The following is a 21,585-nucleotide window of genomic DNA, read 5'->3' as shown; positions in this document are numbered from 1 at the left end:
GTAAGCAGCTTGTGCTGGGCCTGGGGCCCCAGCTGTGCTCAGACATCACCTAGAGTGCAGCCTCCAGCTCTGGCCACGCTGCAGGAATGGCAGCTCTCGTGCTCCTGTCCATCGTGGCCTGCCTCCTTGTGGGGAACATGGGAAAGATCTTCCGGCGCTGCGAGCTGGCCCAGGTGCTGCACCAGGCAGGGATGGATGGGTTCCGAGGCTACAGCCTGGCTGATTGTGAGTGATCTCCTGGCCTCCTCATGAGGCTGTACATATATTTCCTTCCCCTCCCCATGGGGCTCTGTGTGTATCCCTCCCCCTTCCCTCCCCCTGGGGCTCGGTGCGTATCCCTCCCCCTGCCCTCCCCATGGGGCTCGGTGCGTATCCCTCCCCCTGCCCTCCCCATGGGGCTCGATGCGTATCCCTCCCCCTAGGGTGACCAGACCACAAGTGTGAAAAATGGGGACCGTGTCGGGGGTAATAGGCACCTACATAAGACAAAGCCCCAAATGTCAGGACTGTCCCTATAAAATCGGGACATCTGGTCACCCTACTCCCCCGGCCCCATCCTGCATGGGGCTCTGTGCATATCCCTCCCCCCGCCCTCCCCGTATATTACTAAATCCTGTACCAGGGCTGTGCATGGCGTTCCATGAAAGCCGGTTCAACACGGACACCGTGGATCATGAAGCTGATGGCAGCACTGACAACGGCATCTTCCAGATCAACAGCCGCCAGTGGTGTGATGACTATAAGCGCTCCGCCCGGAACCTCTGTCACATGCACTGCAGTGGTGAGTAACTCCTTTCCAGTCCTGGTCCTGACCCCTAGGCCATGGCTCAGTGCTAGAGACCTGTGCGGCAGGGAGCAGGGTGGGGCCCTGTAGGGGGCAAGTCCTCCTGGTAGTCAGGGGAACCAACGTCAGGCCCAAGACGTTTTGAAATGGCAAAGGAAGGTCACCCTTGCCTTCAGTGGACAGCAGAGGGCAGCACAACGGGGGCTGGGTTGGTTGGCTGAATGGTGGTATCTCCTGCTAGGAGGACCAGGGCTCCCATGCTACGGTGTTGAGCTACCAAGGGTTATGCCCTATCCTCACTCTCTTCTCCTTCCCCACCACCAGATTTGCTGACCAGTAACATCAACGATGACATCGTGTGTGCCATGCAGATTGTGCAACAGCCAAGGGGAATGGGGGCCTGGTAAGGGGGAGCTGGTGGAGGGGTGGGGTGGAGTGCCAAGTGTAGCAGTGCATGGCAAAATATGCAGCACAGGGTAACGTGGCACTATGCTGCCCACCCAGCTCTGCAGCACGCAACATGAAACCGCACAACACAGAGCGGCACAGCACTACACACTGCTATACAGCTTTACACAATGTACTGCTACAGCACGGAACTACATAGTCAATGCCATGAAACACAATGTTATACAGCTGTATTTAGTGCAACAAGGCACTACACCAGACAACCCCACGATACAATGCAGTGTAAAGAAAACATACAGTGTAGCGCAGTACTTTGTTTATACAACCAAACAAAAGACAAAACTCCACAGAGCAACAAGGCTGTTACCATGCTGCCCTGCCCATAGGCAGCTGCATCTCAGTGCTGGACAAGCAATCCTTCTGCAGTGTTGCTGTTCCCCAAATGCTCCACCCCGGAGGCAACTACTGCTCAGCACCCTGGGAGTTATCCCCATACATTTTCACTGTGTGGTTGTAACCTGGCTGCCCCACTCGAAAGGCAGCTGCATCTCAGAGCCTGGTGAGTAAACCCTGCATAGCTGTTACCCAGCTGCCCCCCCCAGAGGGCTGCATCTTAGGACTGGCCCATCCCCATGCGACAGCACTGCTCTCAATGCCAGCTGATCTTGCTGACCTTGCTTTCTTTGTTTATCCTTCTCAGGCTGGCCTGGAGGAAACACTGTGAGGGCCATGACCTCTCACAGTGGGTGGAAGGATGCAATGTGGGAAGTAGATGAAGGAGCACCTTGGGATGCCCTGGACCTGCTAGATGGGGTGTACTGCAGTCACATTAGGCCCCTGCAGATTTAGCACCTCATTGAAATCCTCTGTGAGCAACTGCTTCTCCTTCTTAACTAGCTCCAAAGTGGGTCTTTAATTGTGGGGGAGTGTTGTTCCCCCTTGTGGGATTGCACCTTAGGGTGCTGGGAGCAGGTTTTCCTGAATAAAGCTATCTGACAGTCTAATGACAAAAGGGTCACAAGTTTTATTTAGAGACGACAATAGGATCTTGGGGGGGGAAGGGGGGGGCTGAGAGTCAGGACTCCTAGGTTTCAGAGTAGCAGCAGAGTAGGAGTAGAACTCCTAGGTTCTATCCCTCGCTCTGGGATGGGAGTGGGGATTCTAGTGACAAGATTGGGTGAAGGAGGGCTGAGTGTCAGGGCTCCTGGATTCTATTCCCAACTCTGGGACAGGCTGGGAGTCAGGATGCCTGGGTTGTATTCCTGACTGTGAGAATGGCTGGATGTCAGGAATCCTGAATTCTGTTCCCATTTCTGTTAATCCATCTCCTTGGAGCCTGTTTCTATCTATTGTGGCCCCCTTGTCACATTAACTCTGAAGCAGCTACTATCTACAATGAGACCTGGGGGAAGATGGAGTCCTCCTGGCCATCTCAGGGAGGGCAGGCTCATCCCCACAGAAGGGGGGGCGAAAAGTGACCCTTTGCACACAAGGAACTGTAAAATACAAAACTCAATACAATACACTTCTTGGTTTAGCATGGTGAAGGGCCCCTTTGCCTTTCCTGATCCTCCGCTGCGCCCATGTGATTGCTTCATTGTGTTTACATAAATCCCCAGTGGCTTACATGGGAAATGTTTTCAAATTCCCCAGCTGAGGCCACACACATTCCAGTGTCAGTCACTTAAACTGAGGTCAATTCATCTGTCGGACTCTATGGTGGTGGTGGTGTGGAGTGAATGGGGATAAATAGATAGCCAGGTGTTTATGGTGATAGACAGACAGATGCATAGGGCAATAGAAGAACAGACAGAGGTGAAGCTAGGAGTGGGAGAAGAAGACTAGTGGTATTTGAGGTGATCAGAGGGCAAGCAGAAGGAGCTAATGGCTCTGGGCAGCCCCAGACCTGTGTGAACTGGTCCCATATGCTGGTCAGATTTGCCTGTGCCCTGATCCTAGCCCCACTGCCTGTATGACCAGCATGGGTGCAGGGACCTATGTACCCCTCTAGCTCCAACTGGGAACAGGTTGAAGGGACAAGCCTGAGCATGTTCAGTGCTCCCCTTCTTCAGAGTGTGTTGCACAACCTGGATAGGTGGTTAAAACGCCAGAACAAACCACTCTTGGATACATTACTGCACATAGCCCTGTGGCTGGGGTTTGATTAAATAAAAATTAGCAGCGAAGCTGCAGCACTGCCAAATAGTGCAACCCCCTCCTGCTTTGGTATAAATAATTCAGTCAGCACAGAACCCAGGAGTCCTGATTCCTGCACTAAGCATTGATGAATGGGGAAACTCCACATCTCTCTGCTAGCAGGTTATTTTCCTGCATGTTACAAAGCAGCAACCAGGCAATATATTGGGCCTGAAGCCTTCAGCACCTAGGAAACTCCAACTAGTACAAAATGCTTCAGTGTGTCTCCTCAGAAACTGGCTACCATGAACACATCAAACCTGTCCTGCATTGCCTACTCTGGCTCCCTATAGAATTTAAACAAGTTCAAGGTCTCAGTCCCTGTCTTCAACGTGCTCCATGGACTTGGCTGAGGGTATTGAAATGACTGTCTAAAGAGACTTTAGGTGAAGAAACTGATTATTTGGGTCATTATTTCCTTGGTGCAATCCCGTTCATTTACAAAGAATGGCCGCACAGGCCTGTTTCCATGAACACAGCAGAAACAAACAACAGCAGGCAGTTTCCTTATTCAGAAATCAAAGGACATGTCTACACTAGCACTTCTGTCACTATAACATATGTAGCTCAGGGGTGTGACAACCCCCCCCCCCCCCGAGCAACATAAGTTACACCGACAGAAGCACTAGTATGGACAGTGCAAGGGTGGTGGGAGCGCTTCTTTCGCCACCCTAGCTACTGCCATTTGTTGGAGGTGGTTTAATTATGTTGACAGGACAGATCTCTCCCAGTACAGCTGTGCTGCTGTAGGCTCTTTAGTGTAGACATGGCCTCTCTCCCCAAAAAGTACTGCATTCAAAAGGAAGCCCTGCCTCTTGCTTCCTGCCAGGGTCACACTCACAACTAGAGCTGGCTGAAACTTTGGGGTTTCACAAGAAAGTTTGGTATTTTGCAATTTAGTTTTGTTTCAATTCTGGACATACCAAACATTTCAGGGTCACAGTTCTCTCCCATTTCTCACTGAGCGTTGTGTTGAAGCTTTTGAACAATTTTTTAGTTTTCTCATGTTACGGGGGTCAGAAGGATTTCCAAAAACAGCTGAGTTTTCTCACCATATGTTTCTCCTGCGGCTTTTGTGCTAAATTTAGTTGAGATTTTGGTTGTTAGGATCCAGTAAATATCTGTAGTGGCAAACGTGTTGGCAGTAACTGGAGAAAACTCGTGTTTTCTGTGTGTTACACAGTGATTCTAAGTTTTCCATTATGAAATTACCTTGGTGCGCAGAATCTGGTGGTCATTTCAGTTATTTGCCAGCCTCTTCAGAGTTTCTGCTTTAGAACCAACAAACTCAGCATGATCTAAGACAGTGATTCTCAATCGGGGGTCTGTGGCGGCCCCAACGCCCCCTGCAGGGCTGAAGCTGGAAGCCGAGGGACTGAAACCTGGAGCCCATGCAGGGCTAAAGCTGGGAGCTGTGGGGCTGAAGCCCTGAGCCCCAGTGCTCTCAGCGGGGCAAAAGCTCTGAGCCCAAGGGTGGAGTTGAAGGGGTAGGGGGAAGAGAAGGGAAGGGAAGGGGTCGGAGGCGGGTAGGGGTGCAGGAACAATTTCTATAGTGGGGGTGCTGAGAGCCATTGAACCAAATTGTAAACCATGTATAGAATGGAATCCACTTCAACACCTAGTTCCAGCACCTGTGGCGGCAGGAAGTCAAAGCCGGGCAGTGTGGGGCAGCTGCTGCTCTGGATGGTGCCATGGAGCAGGCAGCAGCGGTGGTCCCGTCTCCTGCTGCTGCCTGGGATTGCAGCTGCTCCTAAGCTCCCAGCCCACTTTGACTGCTCATGCAGTCAGTAAGAGCCCCCCAGGCAGGGGGATCCAGCTCAGAGGATGCAGAGTCCTTGGGTAGGAGTGATGACAAGGGGGCCCTCCCAAGCTACCCCTCTGCCCACACACAGCCCCTAGCTAATCCGTCTCTGCACCCTGAGTTACCCCCTGCCTGCACAGCCCCTAGCTACCTCCGCCTTCACCCTGAGCTACCCCTCTGCTCGCACGCAGCCCCTAGCTACCCCCTCCCTGCACCCTGAGCTACCCCTCTGCTCGCACACAGCCCCTAGCTACCCCCTCTCTGCACCCTGAGCTACCCCTCTGCCCGCACGCAGCCCCTAGCTATCCCCTCCCTGCACACAGCCCCTAGCTCCCCGGCGCATGCATCCTGAGCAACTTTCAAATTTTTTGCGCTGAGCCCCACCCCTTGAGTTATAATTTTTCATTGCTCCACCACGACCCAGACAGGTGAGTTAGGGGGTGGAGGTTGCGCTCCCTCCCTGGACCCTGCCATGTGGAGATGGCCTGAGCCCCACCAGCCCCTGCCCCCCAAATACAGAAGTTAAACTACGCCTATGCCTGAGGTCCCCTCCTGCCCTGGAGTCCCAAGTCCCCTCCGCCCAGATCCTGCAGTTTTTATAGCATGTTTAGGGGATCTTCAGAAAGAAAAAGGTGGAGAACCCGTGATCAAGGAGATGCATTAGCCCAGGCTACATGTTATTTACATGACAGGTAGCAAAGTACAAGCTCATCCACTGATGTGGCACAACAGGGATAAGTAAGCAGCAGTTGTCTCTGTACTCTTCTCGCACTGTGTAAAACAAAGCCTTCAACTTGTTTGCATGCTTGAAAATGGCCCCAAATCCAATGATGCAAGATTTCAGGTCTTTCATTTCTTCTTGGTGGTGTTGGTCCTGTTTTGAGCAGGGGGTTGGACTAGATGACCTCCTGAGGTCTCTTCCAACCCTGATATTCTATGATTCTATGATTCTGTAGCAGTAGCTGCTGACAGCGCAACGTTAATCAGATCAGCAGAACAAGTATTATGTAGCAGCTCCGTTTTCCAATTGAGTTTAATCTCCATGCCCACTTAGCTATGTAGGAAGCAGAATCTATTAGTTGTGGCCACATTTTCCAAGTTTATTGGTACATCGTGTGACCCGGTGTGCCTAGGGTAGCCCTCACTGGAAATGCCAAGGTCAGGGCAACCTGCAAAAGGGAGAGCAGACATTCCCAAGACTGGTGGTTAACACGAAAGTTAAACTCTTCAACCAGTCACAAACTGTGCTTCTGATCCCCCACACTGGTTATCAAGAAGCAAAAAAAAGAAACCACACAGCCCCCTTTATTGCATTCCAGTTCTCTGGCTCCCAGTCAGGACCTAGGTGCAGAAAGGTGAGGAGTTACTTAAAAACTCTTCTCACTACAAAATTTTCTTCTGAACCCCACAGGGCCAGCCACATTGCTTGGTGAGTATTAGGTTGGATCTTGCCCAAAATACCACGCTGCCAGCCAATCCTTTAGTATCTAAAATAAAGGTTTATTAGAATTAAAGAATGGATGGATTCACCAAGCATGGATTCACCAAGGGAAGGTCATGCCTGACTAATCTAATCGCCTTTTATGATGAGATTACTGGTTCTGTGGATGAAGGGAAAGCAGTGGATGTATTGTATCTTGACTTTAGCAAAGCTTTTGACACGGTCTCCCACAGTATTCTTGTCAGCAAGTTAAAGAAGTATGGGCTGGATGAATGCACTATAAGGTGGGTAGAAAGTTGGCTAGATTGTCGGGCTCAACGGGTAGTGATCAATGGCTCCATGTCTAGTTGGCAGCCGGTGTCAAGTGGAGTGCCCCAAGGGTCGGTCCTGGGGCTGGTTTTGTTCAATATCTTCATAAACGATCTGGAGGATGGTGTGGATTGCACTCTCAGCAAATTTGCGGATGATACTAAACTGGGAGGAGTGGTAGATACGCTGGAGGGCAGGGATAGGATACAGAGGGACCTAGACAAATTGGAGGATTGGGCCAAAAGAAATCTGATGAGGTTCAATAAGGATAAGTGCAGGGTTCTGCACTTAGGACAGAAGAACCCAATGCACAGCTACAGACTAGGGACCGAATGGCTCAGCATCAGTTCTGCGGAAAAGGACCTAGGGGTGACAGTGGACGAGAAGCTGGATATGAGTCAGCAGTGTGCCCTTGTTGCCAAGAAGGCCAATGGCATTTTGGGATGTATAAGTAGGGGCATAGCTAGCAGATCGAGGGACGTGATCGTCCCCCTCTTTTCGACATTGGTGAGGCCTCATCTGGAGTACTGTGTCCAGTTTTGGGCCCCACACTACAAGAAGGATGTGGATAAATTGGAGAGAGTCCAGTGAAGGGCAACAAAAATGATTAGGGGTCTGGAACACATGACTTACGAGGAGAGGCTGAGGGAACTGGGATTGTTTAGTCTGCAGAAGAGAAGAATGAGGGGGGATTTGATAGCTGCTTTCAACTACCTGAGAGGTAGTTCCAGAGAGGATGGTTCTAGACTATTCTCAGTGGTGGAAGAGGACAGGACAAGAAGTAATGGTCTCAAGTTGCAGTGGGGGAGGTTTAGGTTGGATATTAGGAAAAACTTTTTCACTAGGAGGGTGGTGAAACACTGGAATGCGTTGCCTAGGGAGGTGGTGGAATCTCCTTCCTTAGAAGTTTTTAAGGTCAGGCTTGACAAAGCCCTGGCTGGGATGATTTAATTGGGTATGGGTCCTGCTTTTGAGCAGGGGGTTGGACTAGATGACCTCCTGAGGTCCCTTCCAATCCTGATATTCTATGATTCTATGAAAAAAGAAAGAACAAGAAGAGAGTGGTTAAATGGTAAAGCAGTCACATACATACAAAGACTTCAAAGTCCATATGTCAGGTTCTTAGCAGTATTGGTGAATTTGCTGTCTTGAAAGTCCCTCTGGAACACATCCACAGCTCGGATAAGTCATTCAGTCCTTTGTTCAGCGCTTCAGTTTGTAGAAAAGTTATTCCAGAGGTAAGAAGCAGGACTGAAGATAAAATGGAGGTGATGCAGCTGCCTTTTATAGTCCTTTTGCCATGTGTATGGTACTTCCTTTGTTCCAAACACAAACTTTACAGCACTTGGAAAGGCCTTAGAGTTCTCAGTTCACAGGCATGCCCCTACATGCCTTGCTGAGCCATGTATCCCCTGGCTCCTTTCATAGAATCATAGAAGATTAGGGTTGGAAGAGACCTCAGGAGGTCATCTAGTCCAATCCCCTGCTCAAAGCAGGACCAACCTCAACTAAATCATCCCAGTCAGGGATTTGTCAAGCTGGGCCTTAAAAACCTCTAAGCATGGAGAGTCCACCACCTCCCTAGGTAACTGTACCCCACTCTTGAACAATGAGGGAAAAGTAGGCTGATTGGGGAAGCAGCCACAGCTGGGGCCATGCCCCAATCAGGCCACACCTGGTCCTGTTATAAGGGATCAGGGAGGAGCTGGGTCAGTCTCCCTCTAGCTCATAAAAACATGAGAATGGCCATACTGGTTCAGACCAAAGGTCCATCCAGCCCAGTACCAACAGTGGCCAATGCCAGGTGCCCCAGAGGGAGTGAACCTAACAGGTAATGATCTAGTGATCTCTCTCCTGCCATCCATCTCCACCCTCTGACAAACAGAGGCTAGGGACACCATTCCTTAGCCATCCTGGCTAATAGCCATTTATGGATTTAACCTCCATGAATTTATCCAGTTCTCTTTTAAACCCTGTTATAGTCCTAGCTTTCACAACCTCCTCAGTTCCAGAGGTTGACTGTGCACTGAGTGAAGAAGAACTTCCTTTTATTTGTTTTAAACCTGCTACCCATTAATTTCATTTGGTGGCCCCTAGTTCTTATATTATGGGAACAAGTAAATAACTTTTCCTTATTCACTTTCTCCACACCACTCATGATTTTATAGACGTCTATCATATCCCCCTTTAGTCGCCTCTTTTCCAAGCTGAAAAGTCCTAGCCTCTTTAATCTCTCCTCATATGGAACCCATTCCAAACCCCTAATCATTTTATTTGCCCTTCTCTGAACCTTTTCTAATACCAGTATATCATTTTGAGATGAGGGGACCACATCTGTATGCAGTATTCAAAGTGTGGGCATATCATGGATTTATATAAGGGCAATAAGATATTCTCCGTCTTATTCTCGATCCCTTTGTTAATGATTCCTAACATCCCGTTTGCTTTTTTGACTGCCGCTGCACACTGCATGGACGTCTTCAGAGAACTATCCACGATGACTCCAAAATCTTTCTCCTGATTAGTTGTAGCTAAATTAGCCCCCATCATATTGTATGTATAGTTGGGATTATTTTTTCCAATGTGCATTATTTTACATTTATCCACATTAAATTTCATTTGCCATTTTGTTGCCCAATCACTTTTTTGTTTTGTGAGATCTTTTTGAAGTTCTTCACAGTCTGCTTTGGTCTTAACTATCTTGAGCATAGAATCATAGAATATCAGGGTTGGAAGGGACCCCTGAAGGTCATCTAGTCCAACCCCCTGCTCGAAGCAGGACCAATTCCCAGTTAAATCATCCCAGCCAGGGCTTTGTCAAGCCTGACCTTAAAAACCTCTAAGGAAGGAGATTCTACCACCTCCCTAGGTAACGCATTCCAGTGTTTCACCACCCTCTTAGTGAAAAAGTTTTTCCTAATATCCAATCTAAACCTCCCCTACTGCAACTTGAGACCATTACTCCTCGTTCTGTCACCTGCTACCATTGAGAACAGTCTAGAGCCATCCTCTTTGGAACCCCCTTTCAGGTAGTTGAAAGCAGCTATCAAATCCCCCCTCATTCTTCTCTTCTGCAGGCTAAACAATCCCAGCTCCCTCAGCCTCTCCTCATAAGTCATGTGTTCTAGACCCCTAATCATTTTTGTTGCCCTTTGCTGGACTCTCTCCAATTTATCCACATCCTTCTTGTAGTGTGGGGCCCAAAACTGGACACAGTACTCCAGATGAGGCCTCACCAATGTCGAATAGAGGGGAACGATCACGTCCCTCGATCTGCTCGCTATGCCCCAACTTATACATCCCAAAATGCCACTGGCCTTCTTGGCAACAAGGGCACACTGCTGACTCATATCCAGCTTCTCGTCCACTGTCACCCCTAGGTCCTTTTCCGCAGAACTGCTGCCTAGCCATTCGGTCCCTAGTCTGTAGCGGTGCATTGGATTCTTCCATCCTAAGTGCAGGACCCTGCACTTATCCTTATTGAACCTCATCAGATTTCTTTTGGCCCAATCCTCCAATTTGTCTAGGTCCTTCTGTATCCTATCCCTCCCCTCCAGCGTATCTACCACTCCTCCCAGTTTAGTATCATCCGCAAATTTGCTGAGAGTGCAATCCACACCATCCTCCAGATCATTTATGAAGATATTGAACAAAACCGGCCCCAGGACCGACCCTTGGGGCACTCCACTTGATACCGGCTGCCAACTAGACATGGAGCCATTGATCACTACCCGTTGAGCCCGACAATCTAGCCAGCTTTCTACCCACCTTATAGTGCATTCATCCAGCCCATACTTCCTTAACTTGCTGACAAGAATACTGTGGGAGACCGTGTCAAAAGCTTTGCTAAAGTCAGGAAACAGTACATCCACTGCTTTCCCTTCATCCACAGAACCAGTAATCTCATCATAAAAGGCGATTAGATTAGTCAGGCATGACCTTCCCTTGGTGAATCCATGCTGGCTGTTCCTGATCACTTTCCTCTCATGCAAGTGCATCAGGATTGATTCTTTGAGGACCTGCTCCATGATTTTTCCAGGGACTGAGGTGAGGCTGACTGGCCTGTAGTTCCCAGGATCCTCCTTCTTCCCTTTTTTAAAGATTGGCACTACATTAGCCTTTTTCCAGTCATCCGGGACTTCCCCGGTTCGCCACGAGTTTTCAAAGATAATGGCCAATGGCTCTGCAATCACAGCCGCCAATTCCTTCAGCACTCTCGGACGCAACTCGTCCGGCCCCATGGACTTGTGCACGTCCAGCTTTTCTTAATAGTCCCTAACCACCTCTATCTCCACAGAGGGCTGGCCATTTCTTCCCCATTTTGTGATGCCCAGCGCAGCAGTCTGGGAGCTGACCTTGTTAGTGAAAACAGAGGCAAAAAAAGCATTGAGTACATTAGCTTTTTCCACATCCTCTGTCACTAGGTTGCCTCCCTCATTCATTAAGGGGCCCACACTTTCCTTGGCTTTCTTCTTGTTGCCAACATACCTGAAGAAACCCTTCTTGTTACTCTTGACATCTCTTGCTAGCTGCAGCTCCAGGTGCGATATGGCCCTCCTGATTTCATTCCTACATGCCCGAGCAATATTTTTATACTCTTCCCTGGTCATATGTCCAACCTTACACTTCTTGTAAGCTTCTTTTTTATGTTTAAGATCCGCTAGGATTTCACCATTAAGCCAAGCTGGTCGCCTGCCATATTTACTATTCTTTCGACTCATCGGGATGGTTTGTCCCTGTAACCTCAACAGGGATTCCTTGAAATACAGCCAGCTCTCCTGGACTCCTTTCCCCTTCAAGTTAGTCCCCCAGGGGATCCTGGCCATCCGTTCCCTGAGGGAGTCGAAGTCTGCTTTCCTGAAGTCCAGGGTCCGTATCCTGCTGTTTACCTTTCTTCCCTGCGTCAGGATCCTGAACTCAACCAACTCATGGTCACTGCCTCCCAGATTCCCATCCACTTTTGCTTCCCCCACTAATTCTACCCGGTTTGTGAGCAGCAGGTCAAGAAAAGCGCCCCCCCCAGTTGGCTCCTCTAGCACTTGCACCAGGAAATTGTCCCCTACGCTTTCCAAAAACTTCCTGGATTGTCTATGCACCGCTGTATTGCTCTCCCAGCAGATATCAGGAAAATTAAAGTCACCCATGAGAATCAGGGCATGCGATCTAGTAGCTTCCGTGAGCTGCCGGAAGAAAGCCTCATCTACCTCATCCCCCTGGTCTGGTGGTCTATAGCAGACTCCCACCACTACATCACTCTTGTTGCACACACTTCTAAACTTAATCCAGAGACACTCAGGTTTTTCTACAGTTTCGTACCGGAGCTCTGAGCAGTCATACTGCTCCCTTACGTACAGTGCTACTCCCCCACCTTTTCTGCCCTGCCTGTCCTTCCTGAACAGTTTATAACCATCCATGACAGTACTCCAGTCATGTGAGTTATCCCACCAAGTCTCTGTTATTCCAATCACGTCATAGTTCCTTGTCATCACCAGGACCTCCAGTTCTCCCTGCTTGTTTCCAAGGCTTTGTGCATTTGTATATAAGCACTCGAGATAACCTGTTGATTGCCCCTCATTCCCAGTATGAGGCAGGAGCCCTCCCCTCACAGACATTCCTGCCTGTGCTTCCTCACGGTATCCCGCTTTCCCACTTACCTCAGGGCTTTGGTCTCCTTCCCCCGGTGAACCTAGTTTAAAGCCCTCCACACTAGGTTAGCCAGCCTGCTGGCAAAGATGCTCTTCCCTCTCTTCGTAAGATGGAGCCCGTCTCTGCCCAGCACTCCTCCTTCATGGAACACCATCCCATGGTCAAAGTATCCAAAGCCTTCTCTCCGACACCACCTGCGTAGCCATTCGTTGACTTCCACGATTCGACGGTCCCTACCCAGGCCTTTTCCTTCCACGGGGAGGATGGACGAGAACACCACTTGCGCCTCCAACTCCTTTATCCTTCTTCCCAGAGCCACGTAGTCCGCATGTTTAGTATCATCTGCAAACTTTGCCACCTCATTGTTTACCCCTTTCTCCAGATCATTTATGAATAAGTTGAATAGGATTGGTCCTAGGACTGACCCTTGGGGAACACCACTAGTTACCCCTCTCCATTCTGAAAATATACCATTTATTCCTACCCTTTGTTCCCTGTCTTTTAATCAGTTCTCAATCCATGAAAGGATCTTCCCTCTTATCCCATGACAATTTAATTTACGGAAGAGCCTTTGATGAGATACTTGCCAAAGGCTTTCTGGAAATCTAAGTACACTATGTCCACTGGATCCCCCTTGTCCACAGGTTTGTTGACCCCCTCAAAGAACTCTTATAGATTAGTAAGACATGATCTCCCTTTATAGAAACCATGTTGACTTTTGCACAACAATTTATGTTCTTCTATGTGTCTGACAATTTTATTCTTTACTATCGTTTCAACTAATTTGCCCGGTACTGACATTAGACTTACCGGTCTGTAATTTCCAGGATCACCTCTAGAGCCCTTCTTAAAAATTGGCGTTACATTCGCTATCTTCCAGTCATTGGGTACAGTAGCTGATTTAAAGGACAGGTTACAAACTATAGTAGTTAGTTCCGTAATTTCACATTTGAGTTCCTTCAGAACTCTGGTCCCGGTGACTTGTTACTGTTAAGTTTCTCAATTAATTCCAAAACCTCCTCTAGTGACACTTCAATCTGTGACAATTCCTCAGATGTGTCACCTACAAAAGACAGCTCAGGTTTGGGAATCTCCCTAACATCCTCAGCCGTGACGACTGAAGCAAAGAATTCATTTAGTTTCTCCACGATGACTTTATTGTCTTTAAGTGCTCCTTTTGGATCTCAATTGGCCCGGGGCCCCCACTTGCTGTTTAGCAGGCTTCCTGCTTCAGATGTACTTTAAAAACATTCTGTTATTACCTTTTGAGTTTTTGGCTAGCTGTTCTTCAAACTCCTTTTTGGCTTTTCTTATTACATTTTTACATTTAATTTGGTAGTGTTTATGCTCCTTTCTATTTACCTCACTAGGATTTGACTTCCACTTTTTAAAAGATGCCTTTTTATCTCTCACTGCTTCTTTTACATGGTTGTTAAGCCATAGTGGCTCTTTTTTAGTTCTTTTACTATGTTTTTTAATTTGGGGTATACATTTAAGTTGAGCTCCTATGATGGTGTCTTTGAAAAGTGTCCATGCAGCTTGCAGGGATTTCACTCTAGTCACTGTACCTTTTAATTTCTGTTTAACTGACCTCATTTTTGCACAGTTCCCCTTTCTGAAATAAAATGCCACAGTGTTGGGCTGTTGAGATGTTCTTCCCACCACAGGAATGTTAAATATTATATTATGGTCACTATTTCCAAGCGGTCCTGTTATAGTTACTTCTTGGACCAGAGCCTGCGCTCCACTCAGGACGACATCGAGAGTTGCCTCTCCCCTTGTGGGTTCCTGTACCAGCTGCTCCAAGAAGCAGTCATTTAAAGTACCGAGAAATTTTGTCTCTGCATTTCGTCCTGAGGTGACATGTACCCAGTCAATATGGGGATAATTGAAATCCCCCACTATTATTGAGTTTTTTATTTTGATAGCCTCTCTAATCTGTCTTAGCATTTCATCGTCACTATCACTGTCCTGGTCAGGTGGTCGATAATAGATCCTTACTGTTATATTCTTATTAGAGCACGGAATTACTATCCATAGATTCTATGCAACATGTGGATTCATTTAAGATTTTTATTTCATTTGATTCTACATTTTCTTTCACATATAGTGCCACTCCCCTCCCTGCATGACCTGTTCTGTCCTTCCGATATATTTTGTACCTCGGAATGATTGTGTTCCATTGATTGTCCTCACTCCACCAGGTTTCTGTGATGCCTATTATATCAATATCCTCCTTTAACATGACGCACTCTAGTTCACCCCTCTTATTATTTAGACTTCTAACATTTGTGTACAAGCACTTTAAAAAACTTGTCACTGTTTATTTGTCTGCCTTTTTCTGATGTGTCAGATTCTTTATGTGAATGTTTCTCGTCTGATGTGGCCCATACTTGATCCTCTTCCATCCCCTCCTCCTGACTAAAACCTTGAGAATCTCTATCAATAGACTCTCCTCTAAGAGAAGTCTCTGTCTGATCCACGTGCGCCTCTGCAGCCATAGGCTTTCCCCATCTCTTAGTTTAAAAACTGCTCTGCAACCTTTTTAATGTTAGGTGCCAGCAGGCTGGATCCACTTTGGTTTAGGTGGAGCCCATCCTTCCTGTATAGGCTCCCCCTATCCCAAAAGTTTCCCCAGTTCCTAATAAATCTAAACCTCTCCTCTCTACACCATCGTCTCATCCACGCATTGAGACTCTGAAGCGCTGCCTGCCCACCCGGCCCTGCACCTGGAACTGGAAGCATTTCTAAGAATGCCACCATAGAGGTCCTAGATTTCAGTCTCTTTCCTAGCAGCCTAAATTTGGCTTCCAGGACATCTCTTCTACCCTTCCCTATGTCATTGGTACTCTCTGGAGAGAGAAGGACCAGGCTGTCTGGGAGAGAAGGGTGCCTGAGGTACAGTAGTGCTGGGGAAAGGCAAGAGGAGCTGGGGAGCTCCAGCCTGGTAACTCCTCAGGCTGCAGGCCTTGTGCAAGGCCTAAAGAAGCTACTGGGGCTGCAGAGGTACCATCCGGGGTTAGGCAGAGGCAGCTGGTCCAAACCCCCTTGCCAGTGATGAGTGATTTACAGACTACAGTCTGCCCCAATGAGCAAGGTCTAGATGATAACTGGCAGCAGCCACTGAGGCAAGGTGGGCTTAGAGGGTTGGGGGTTCCCCTGGGAGTGGAGACCCAGCATTTGGGGGTACTGCAGTGGGCTGAACCCCAGGATAAAGGGGAACTGGGGTCTGGGAGGGACATGGGTGGCCTGAGGCAGGCAAGACACTGGCCAGCAGAGGGAGCTCCAAAGCTGGTGAAGAGCTAATTCCCAAAATGACCAGCAGGAGGCGCCTCACCAGTGAGTCTTCGACCTCGCTACAATAACCCATTCCAGTGCTTCACCATCCTCCTAGTGAAATAGTTTTTCATAATATCCAACCTAGATCTTCCCCATTTCATTTTAGACCATTGCTTCTTGTTCTGTCATCTACCATCACTGAGAACAGCCTAGCTCCATCCTCTTTGGAACCCCCCTTCAGGTAGTTGAAGGCTGCTATCAAATCTCCCCTCACTCTTCTCTTCTGCAATCTAAATAAGCCCAGTTCCCTCAGACTAGCCTCATAAGACATGTGCCCCAGCCCCCTAATCATTTTCATTGTCTTCCACTGGACTCTCTCCAATTTGTCCACATCCATTCTGTAGTGGGGGCCCCAAAACTGGATGCAATACTCCAGTTGTGGCCTCACCAGTGCCAAATAGAGGGGAATAATCACTTCCCTCCACCTGCTAGCAATGCTCCTACTAATGCAGCCCAATATGCCGTTATTCTTCTTGGCAACAAGGGCACACTGTTGACTCAGATCCAGCTTCTCATCCACCGTAATCCCCAGGTCCTTTTCTGCCGAACTGCCACTTAGCCAGTTGGTCCCCAGCCTGTAGCAGTGAATGGGATTCTTCTGTCTGAAGTGCAGGACTCTGCACTTGTCCTTGTTGGCCCAATCCTCCAATTTGTCTGATCACTCTGGACCCTATCCCTACTGTCCAGTGTATCTACCTCAATGCTTTTTTTGCCTCTGTCTTCACGAACAAGGTCAGCTCCCAGACTACTGCACTGGGCAGCACAGCATGGGGAGGAGGTGGCCAACCCTCTGTGAAGAAAGAAGTGGTTTGGGACTAATTAGAAAAGCTGGACGTGCACAAGTCCATGGGGCTGGATGCGTTGCATCTGAGAATGCTAAAGGAATTGGCGGATGTGATTGCAGAGCCATTGGCCATTATCTTTGAAAACTCATGGCGATCAGGGGAAGTCCCGGAAGACTGGAAAAAGGCTAAAGTAGTGCTAATCTTTAAAAAAGGGAAGGAGGAGGATCCTGGGAACTACAGGCCGGTCAGCCTCACCTCAGTCCCCAGAAAAATCATGGAGCATGTCCTCAAGGAATCAATTCTGAAGCACTTAGACGAGAGGAAAGTGATCAAGAACAGTCAGCATGGATTCACCAAGGGAAAGTCATGCCTGACTAATCTAATTGCTTTCTATGATGAGATAACTGGTTCTGTGGATGAAGGGAAAGCAGTGGACGTGTTATTCCTTGACTTTAGCAAAGCTTTTGACACGGTCTCCCACAGTATTCTTGTCAGCAAGTTAAAGAAGTATGGGCTGGATGGATGCACTACAAGGTGGGTAGAAAGTTGGCTAGATTGTCGGGCTCAACGGGTAGTGATCAATGGCTCCATGTCTAGTTGGCAGCCGGTATCTAGCGGAGTGCCCCAAGGGTCGGTCCTGGGGCCGGTTTTGTTCAATATCTTCGTTAATGATCTGGAGGATGGTGTGGATTGCACCCTCAGCAAGTCTGCAGATGACACTAAACTGGGAGGAGTGGTAGATACGCTGGAGGGTAGGGACAGGATACAGAGGGACCTAGACAAATTGGAGGATTGGGCCAAAAGAAATCTGATGAGGTTCAACAAGGACAAGTGCAGAGTCCTGCACTTAGGACACAAGAATCCAATGCACCGCTACAGACTAGGGACCAAATGGCTAGACAGCAGTTCTGCAGAGAAGGTCCTAGGGGTGACAGTGGACGAGAAGCTGGATATGAGTCAACAGTGTGCCCATGTTGCCAAGAAGGCCAATGGCATTTTGGGGTGTATAAGTAGGTGCATTGCCAGCAGATCGAGGGACGTGATCATTCCCCTCTATTCGACATTGGTGAGGCCTCATCTGGAGTACTTTAAGAGTAACAGCCATGTTAGTCTGTATGCGCAAAAAGAAAAGGAGTACTTGTGGCACCTTAGAGACTAACCAATTTATTTGAGCATAAGCTTTCGTGAGCTACAGCTCACTTCATTGGATGCTCACAAAAGCTTATGCTGAAATAAATTGGTTAGTCTCTAAGGTGCCACAAGTTCTCCTTTTCTTTTATCTGGAGTACTGTGTCCAGTTTTGGGCCCCGCACTACAAGAAGGATGTGGAAAAACTGGAAAACGTCCAGCGAAGGGCAACAAAAATGATTAGGGGTCTGGAACTCATGACTTATTAGGAGAGGCTGAGGGAACTGGGATTGTTTAGTCTATGGAAGAGAAGAATGAGGGGGGATTTGATAGCTGCTTTTAACTACCTGAAAGGTGGATCCAAAGAGGATGGATCTAGACTATTTTCAGTGATAGCAGATGACAGGACAAGGAGTAATGGTCTCATGTTGCAGTGGGGGAGATTTAGGTTGGATATTAGGAAAAACTTTTTCACCAGGAGGGTGGTGAAACACTGGAATGCGTTACCTAGGGAGGTGATGGAATCCCCTTCCCTAGAAGTTTTTAACGTCAGGCTTGACAAAGCCCTGGCTGGGATGATTTAGTTGGGGATTGGTCCTGCTCTGGGCAGGGGTTTGGACTAGATGACCTCCAGAGGTCCCTTCCAACTCTGATATTGTATGATTCTATGATACCTCTCCCCCCAGCCTAGTGTCATCCACAAACTTGCTGAGGGTACAATCCATTCCATCATCCAGATTATTAATGAAGATATTGAACAAAACCTGCCACAGGACCAACTCCTGGGTCACTCCGCTTGATACCGGCTGCCAGCTAGACATCGAGCCATTGATCACTATCTGCTGAGCCCAACGATCTAGCCAGCTTTCTATCCACCTTATAGTCCATACTTTTTGAACTTGCTGGCAAGAATACTGTGGGAGACCGTATCAAAAGCTTTGCTAAAGTCAAGGTATATCATGTCCACCGCTTTCCCCAAATCCAGAGTCAGTCATCTCATCATAGAAGGCAGTCAGGTTGGTCAGGCATGACTTGCCATTGGTGAATCCATGTTGACTGTTTCTGATCACCTTTCAATGGGTTCACTGTACAGTTGATGACTTCTGATAAGCCATCAAACAGGGTAGGCAATGCGGATGCCAACTGTCTGGGTGTGTCACCCAGAAATACAACACAAGTTTGGAAATACAGATATACCATACATATCTATAACTCGTAATACAAAGTTGATACAAACATATAAACAAGATTATCATATTTGGAAATTGTAACATTTTTGCAGATATCTCATGTGGCATATCTGGTCAGATTTCTTGCAATTTTAAAATATTGGTGTCAACAATATCATGAGGTGTCTCCCATATTCCATACAGCATCACACATCTCAAATATGTCAGTTACTGCTGCATCGACAAAACGTCTGTCAGCAGAGAGGATGAATATCACATCAGCACAAAACAATGCGGGTTTATTCGCTCTGAAATAAAACAAGGAAAACAAAAGGCCAATAACTGGATGGTGAAAAGCATCAGGAAACTCATCAAAAATCAGACTAGACACCACATTTCCATCAAGTCATTCCATCAGTTTAGATATTAAAGTATCATCACATGCTTTCATATACTTATGAGTGAGGTGGTCTGCATAAGGAAGGGTTTTTGCTGCTGGACAATATTGTCACACAAAGTCACAAACAGGCCCCTCTCAGTTGTCTGGTGAAATAAAGAGCACACACAAATTCATTGACACAATTGTGCTGTGTCCTCTTTCATTAAAGCCCTAGTGAAAGCTCCTGATATTGATGGTTTATGCCAAAGCTCACTTTCTCCTTTAAACTTCTTGTGTCACTTGCTTTTGACATGGTCCTTTATTCTGTCAGCACATGCACTGACCTGAATGGTGCAGTACTTGTAGTGCAATGCATCCTCTTCACACCCGTCTTTACTTTCCTTGAAAATTTAGCACTGATTTTCTTGTTGGTATTCAGGCATAGATTTGTAGTTTTGCCCCATTTTTACCTTATCTATATTTGTGGAGGATTGATTGTTTAAATTCAGCACTGTACTAAATGGAAGGCATAGAGAACCTGGCCTGACGAGGACAGGGGAAAGGCATTGGAGATAGCGCCCCATCCCAGCCTTCCCCTGGAGCAGAACCGAGGACAGCGACGGTTCTGTCGAGTTGCAAACAGGTCCACCTGGAGAGTTCCCCACTCTTGGAAAAGCCTGTGCACCACCTCTGTGTGAAGAGACCACTCGTGCTGAGAAGAGAAGTCCCTGCTGAAGCAATCTGCCCAGGAGTTCTGGGCGCCCGGTAGGTGGTAGACCTGTAGGCAAATGTCGTGGGCTATACAGAAGTCCCACAGCTTGAGGGCTTCCAGGCAGAGGGCAGAGGAATGGACCCCTCCTTGCCTGTAGATGTAAAACTTCGAGGCCGTGTTGTCCATGAGAACCCTGCCCACCAGGTGCGAGCAGAAGGCCATGCATGCCAGCCGGACCACCCTGAGCTCCTTGACGTTTATATGGAGGGACAGGTCCTGTGCAGACCACAGACCTTGGGTCTGAACATCTCCCACATGGGCTTCCCACCCCAGATCCAAGACATTGGACTCCAGCTCCAGAGACGGGGGCCTGCCTCTGAACGGAGCCCCTTATAGGGAGTCGATCACTGGTTTGGGCACAGTGAGGACCTTGTCCATCCTGTCTCTGGCCTGGGAGAACACCGAGGCCAACCAGAGCTGGAGAGGCCTCATCCTGATGAACCACATATGTGCATGCTGACATGTGACCCAAGAGTTGGAGACACGCTCTGGCTGTTGTCACTGGGAATCTTGTGACTGAGGTGAGGAGCCCTTTCAGAGTCTCAACCTGTCCGGGGGGAGCGAGGCTCTGGCCGAGGTGGTGTCCAGGACTGCCCCAATAAACTCTATGCGTTGTACCGGGACTAACGTGACTTGGTGTTGTTTACCAACAGGCCCAGAGTGGCGCACGTGGACAGGAGGAGCGCCACGTGATCCCGCACCTGTCACCGGGAGCTGCCCTTGACCAGCCAGATAGGGGAAGATCTGGACCCAACGGCGCCTAAGGTAGGCCGCCACAACAGACATACACTTTGTAAATACCCTGGGGGCAGTGGACAGGCCAAATGGGAGGACTGTAAATTGGTAGTGTTCCTGCTCAACCGTGAAATGGAGGAAGCGCCTGTGCCCCTCGAAGATATGGATGTGGAAGTATGTGTCCTGCAGATCAAGGGCAGCGTACCAGTCCGCCAGGGAGACCATGTGGAACTTGAGCTTCACCATGTACTGGTTCAGGCCTCACAGGCCAGGATGGGCCTGAGCCCCGCTTTGGCCTTTGGGATAAGGAAATAGCGGGAGTAGTACCCCTTGCGTTCGAACTCTGCTGGCACCACTTCCACCACTCCTAGTCCAAGGAGACACCCTACCTTCTGCTCAAGCAGTGTCTTGTGAGAGGGGTCCCCCAGGAGGGATGGGGGCGGAGGGTGGTTGGGCGGGGTAGAGGTAAACTGGAGGGTGTAGCCCCAAGAAATGGTGCTGAGGACCCATCGGTCCGAGGTCAGCTGCGACCACTCGAGCAGGAAAGCACACAACTGGTTGGAGAAGGGAAGCTTTATTTGGGGTGGATCCCTGATGAGAACTGGTAGGTCGCCCCCGGGCGTCCCGTCAAAACTACCGTTTCCCTGCCTGTTTTCCTTGGAGGACCCAGGCTGGGGGGGCAGACCAAGACTG

The 21,585-nt window shown here is 48.6% G+C and overlaps 1 protein-coding gene across 1 annotated transcript; it reads left to right on the top strand.

The window, feature by feature from the left end:
• Positions 1 to 2,183, top strand: LOC125625199 (sperm acrosome membrane-associated protein 3). Its single transcript, XM_048826953.2, has 4 exons — positions 1 to 225; positions 623 to 781; positions 1,109 to 1,187; positions 1,893 to 2,183. The coding sequence occupies exons 1-4, from the start codon at positions 87 to 89 to the stop codon at positions 1,966 to 1,968; spliced, it is 453 nt and encodes a 150-aa protein (XP_048682910.1). The 5' UTR covers positions 1 to 86; the 3' UTR covers positions 1,969 to 2,183.
• The last annotated feature ends 19,402 nt before the right edge of the window (positions 2,184 to 21,585 follow it).

Source organism: Caretta caretta, chromosome 21 (assembly GCF_965140235.1).
Source record: "Caretta caretta isolate rCarCar2 chromosome 21, rCarCar1.hap1, whole genome shotgun sequence".
Taxonomy (NCBI): domain Eukaryota; kingdom Metazoa; phylum Chordata; order Testudines; family Cheloniidae; genus Caretta; species Caretta caretta.
Note: the sequence above shows the minus strand (reverse complement) of the source record. Positions and strands in the feature narration are given on the sequence as shown.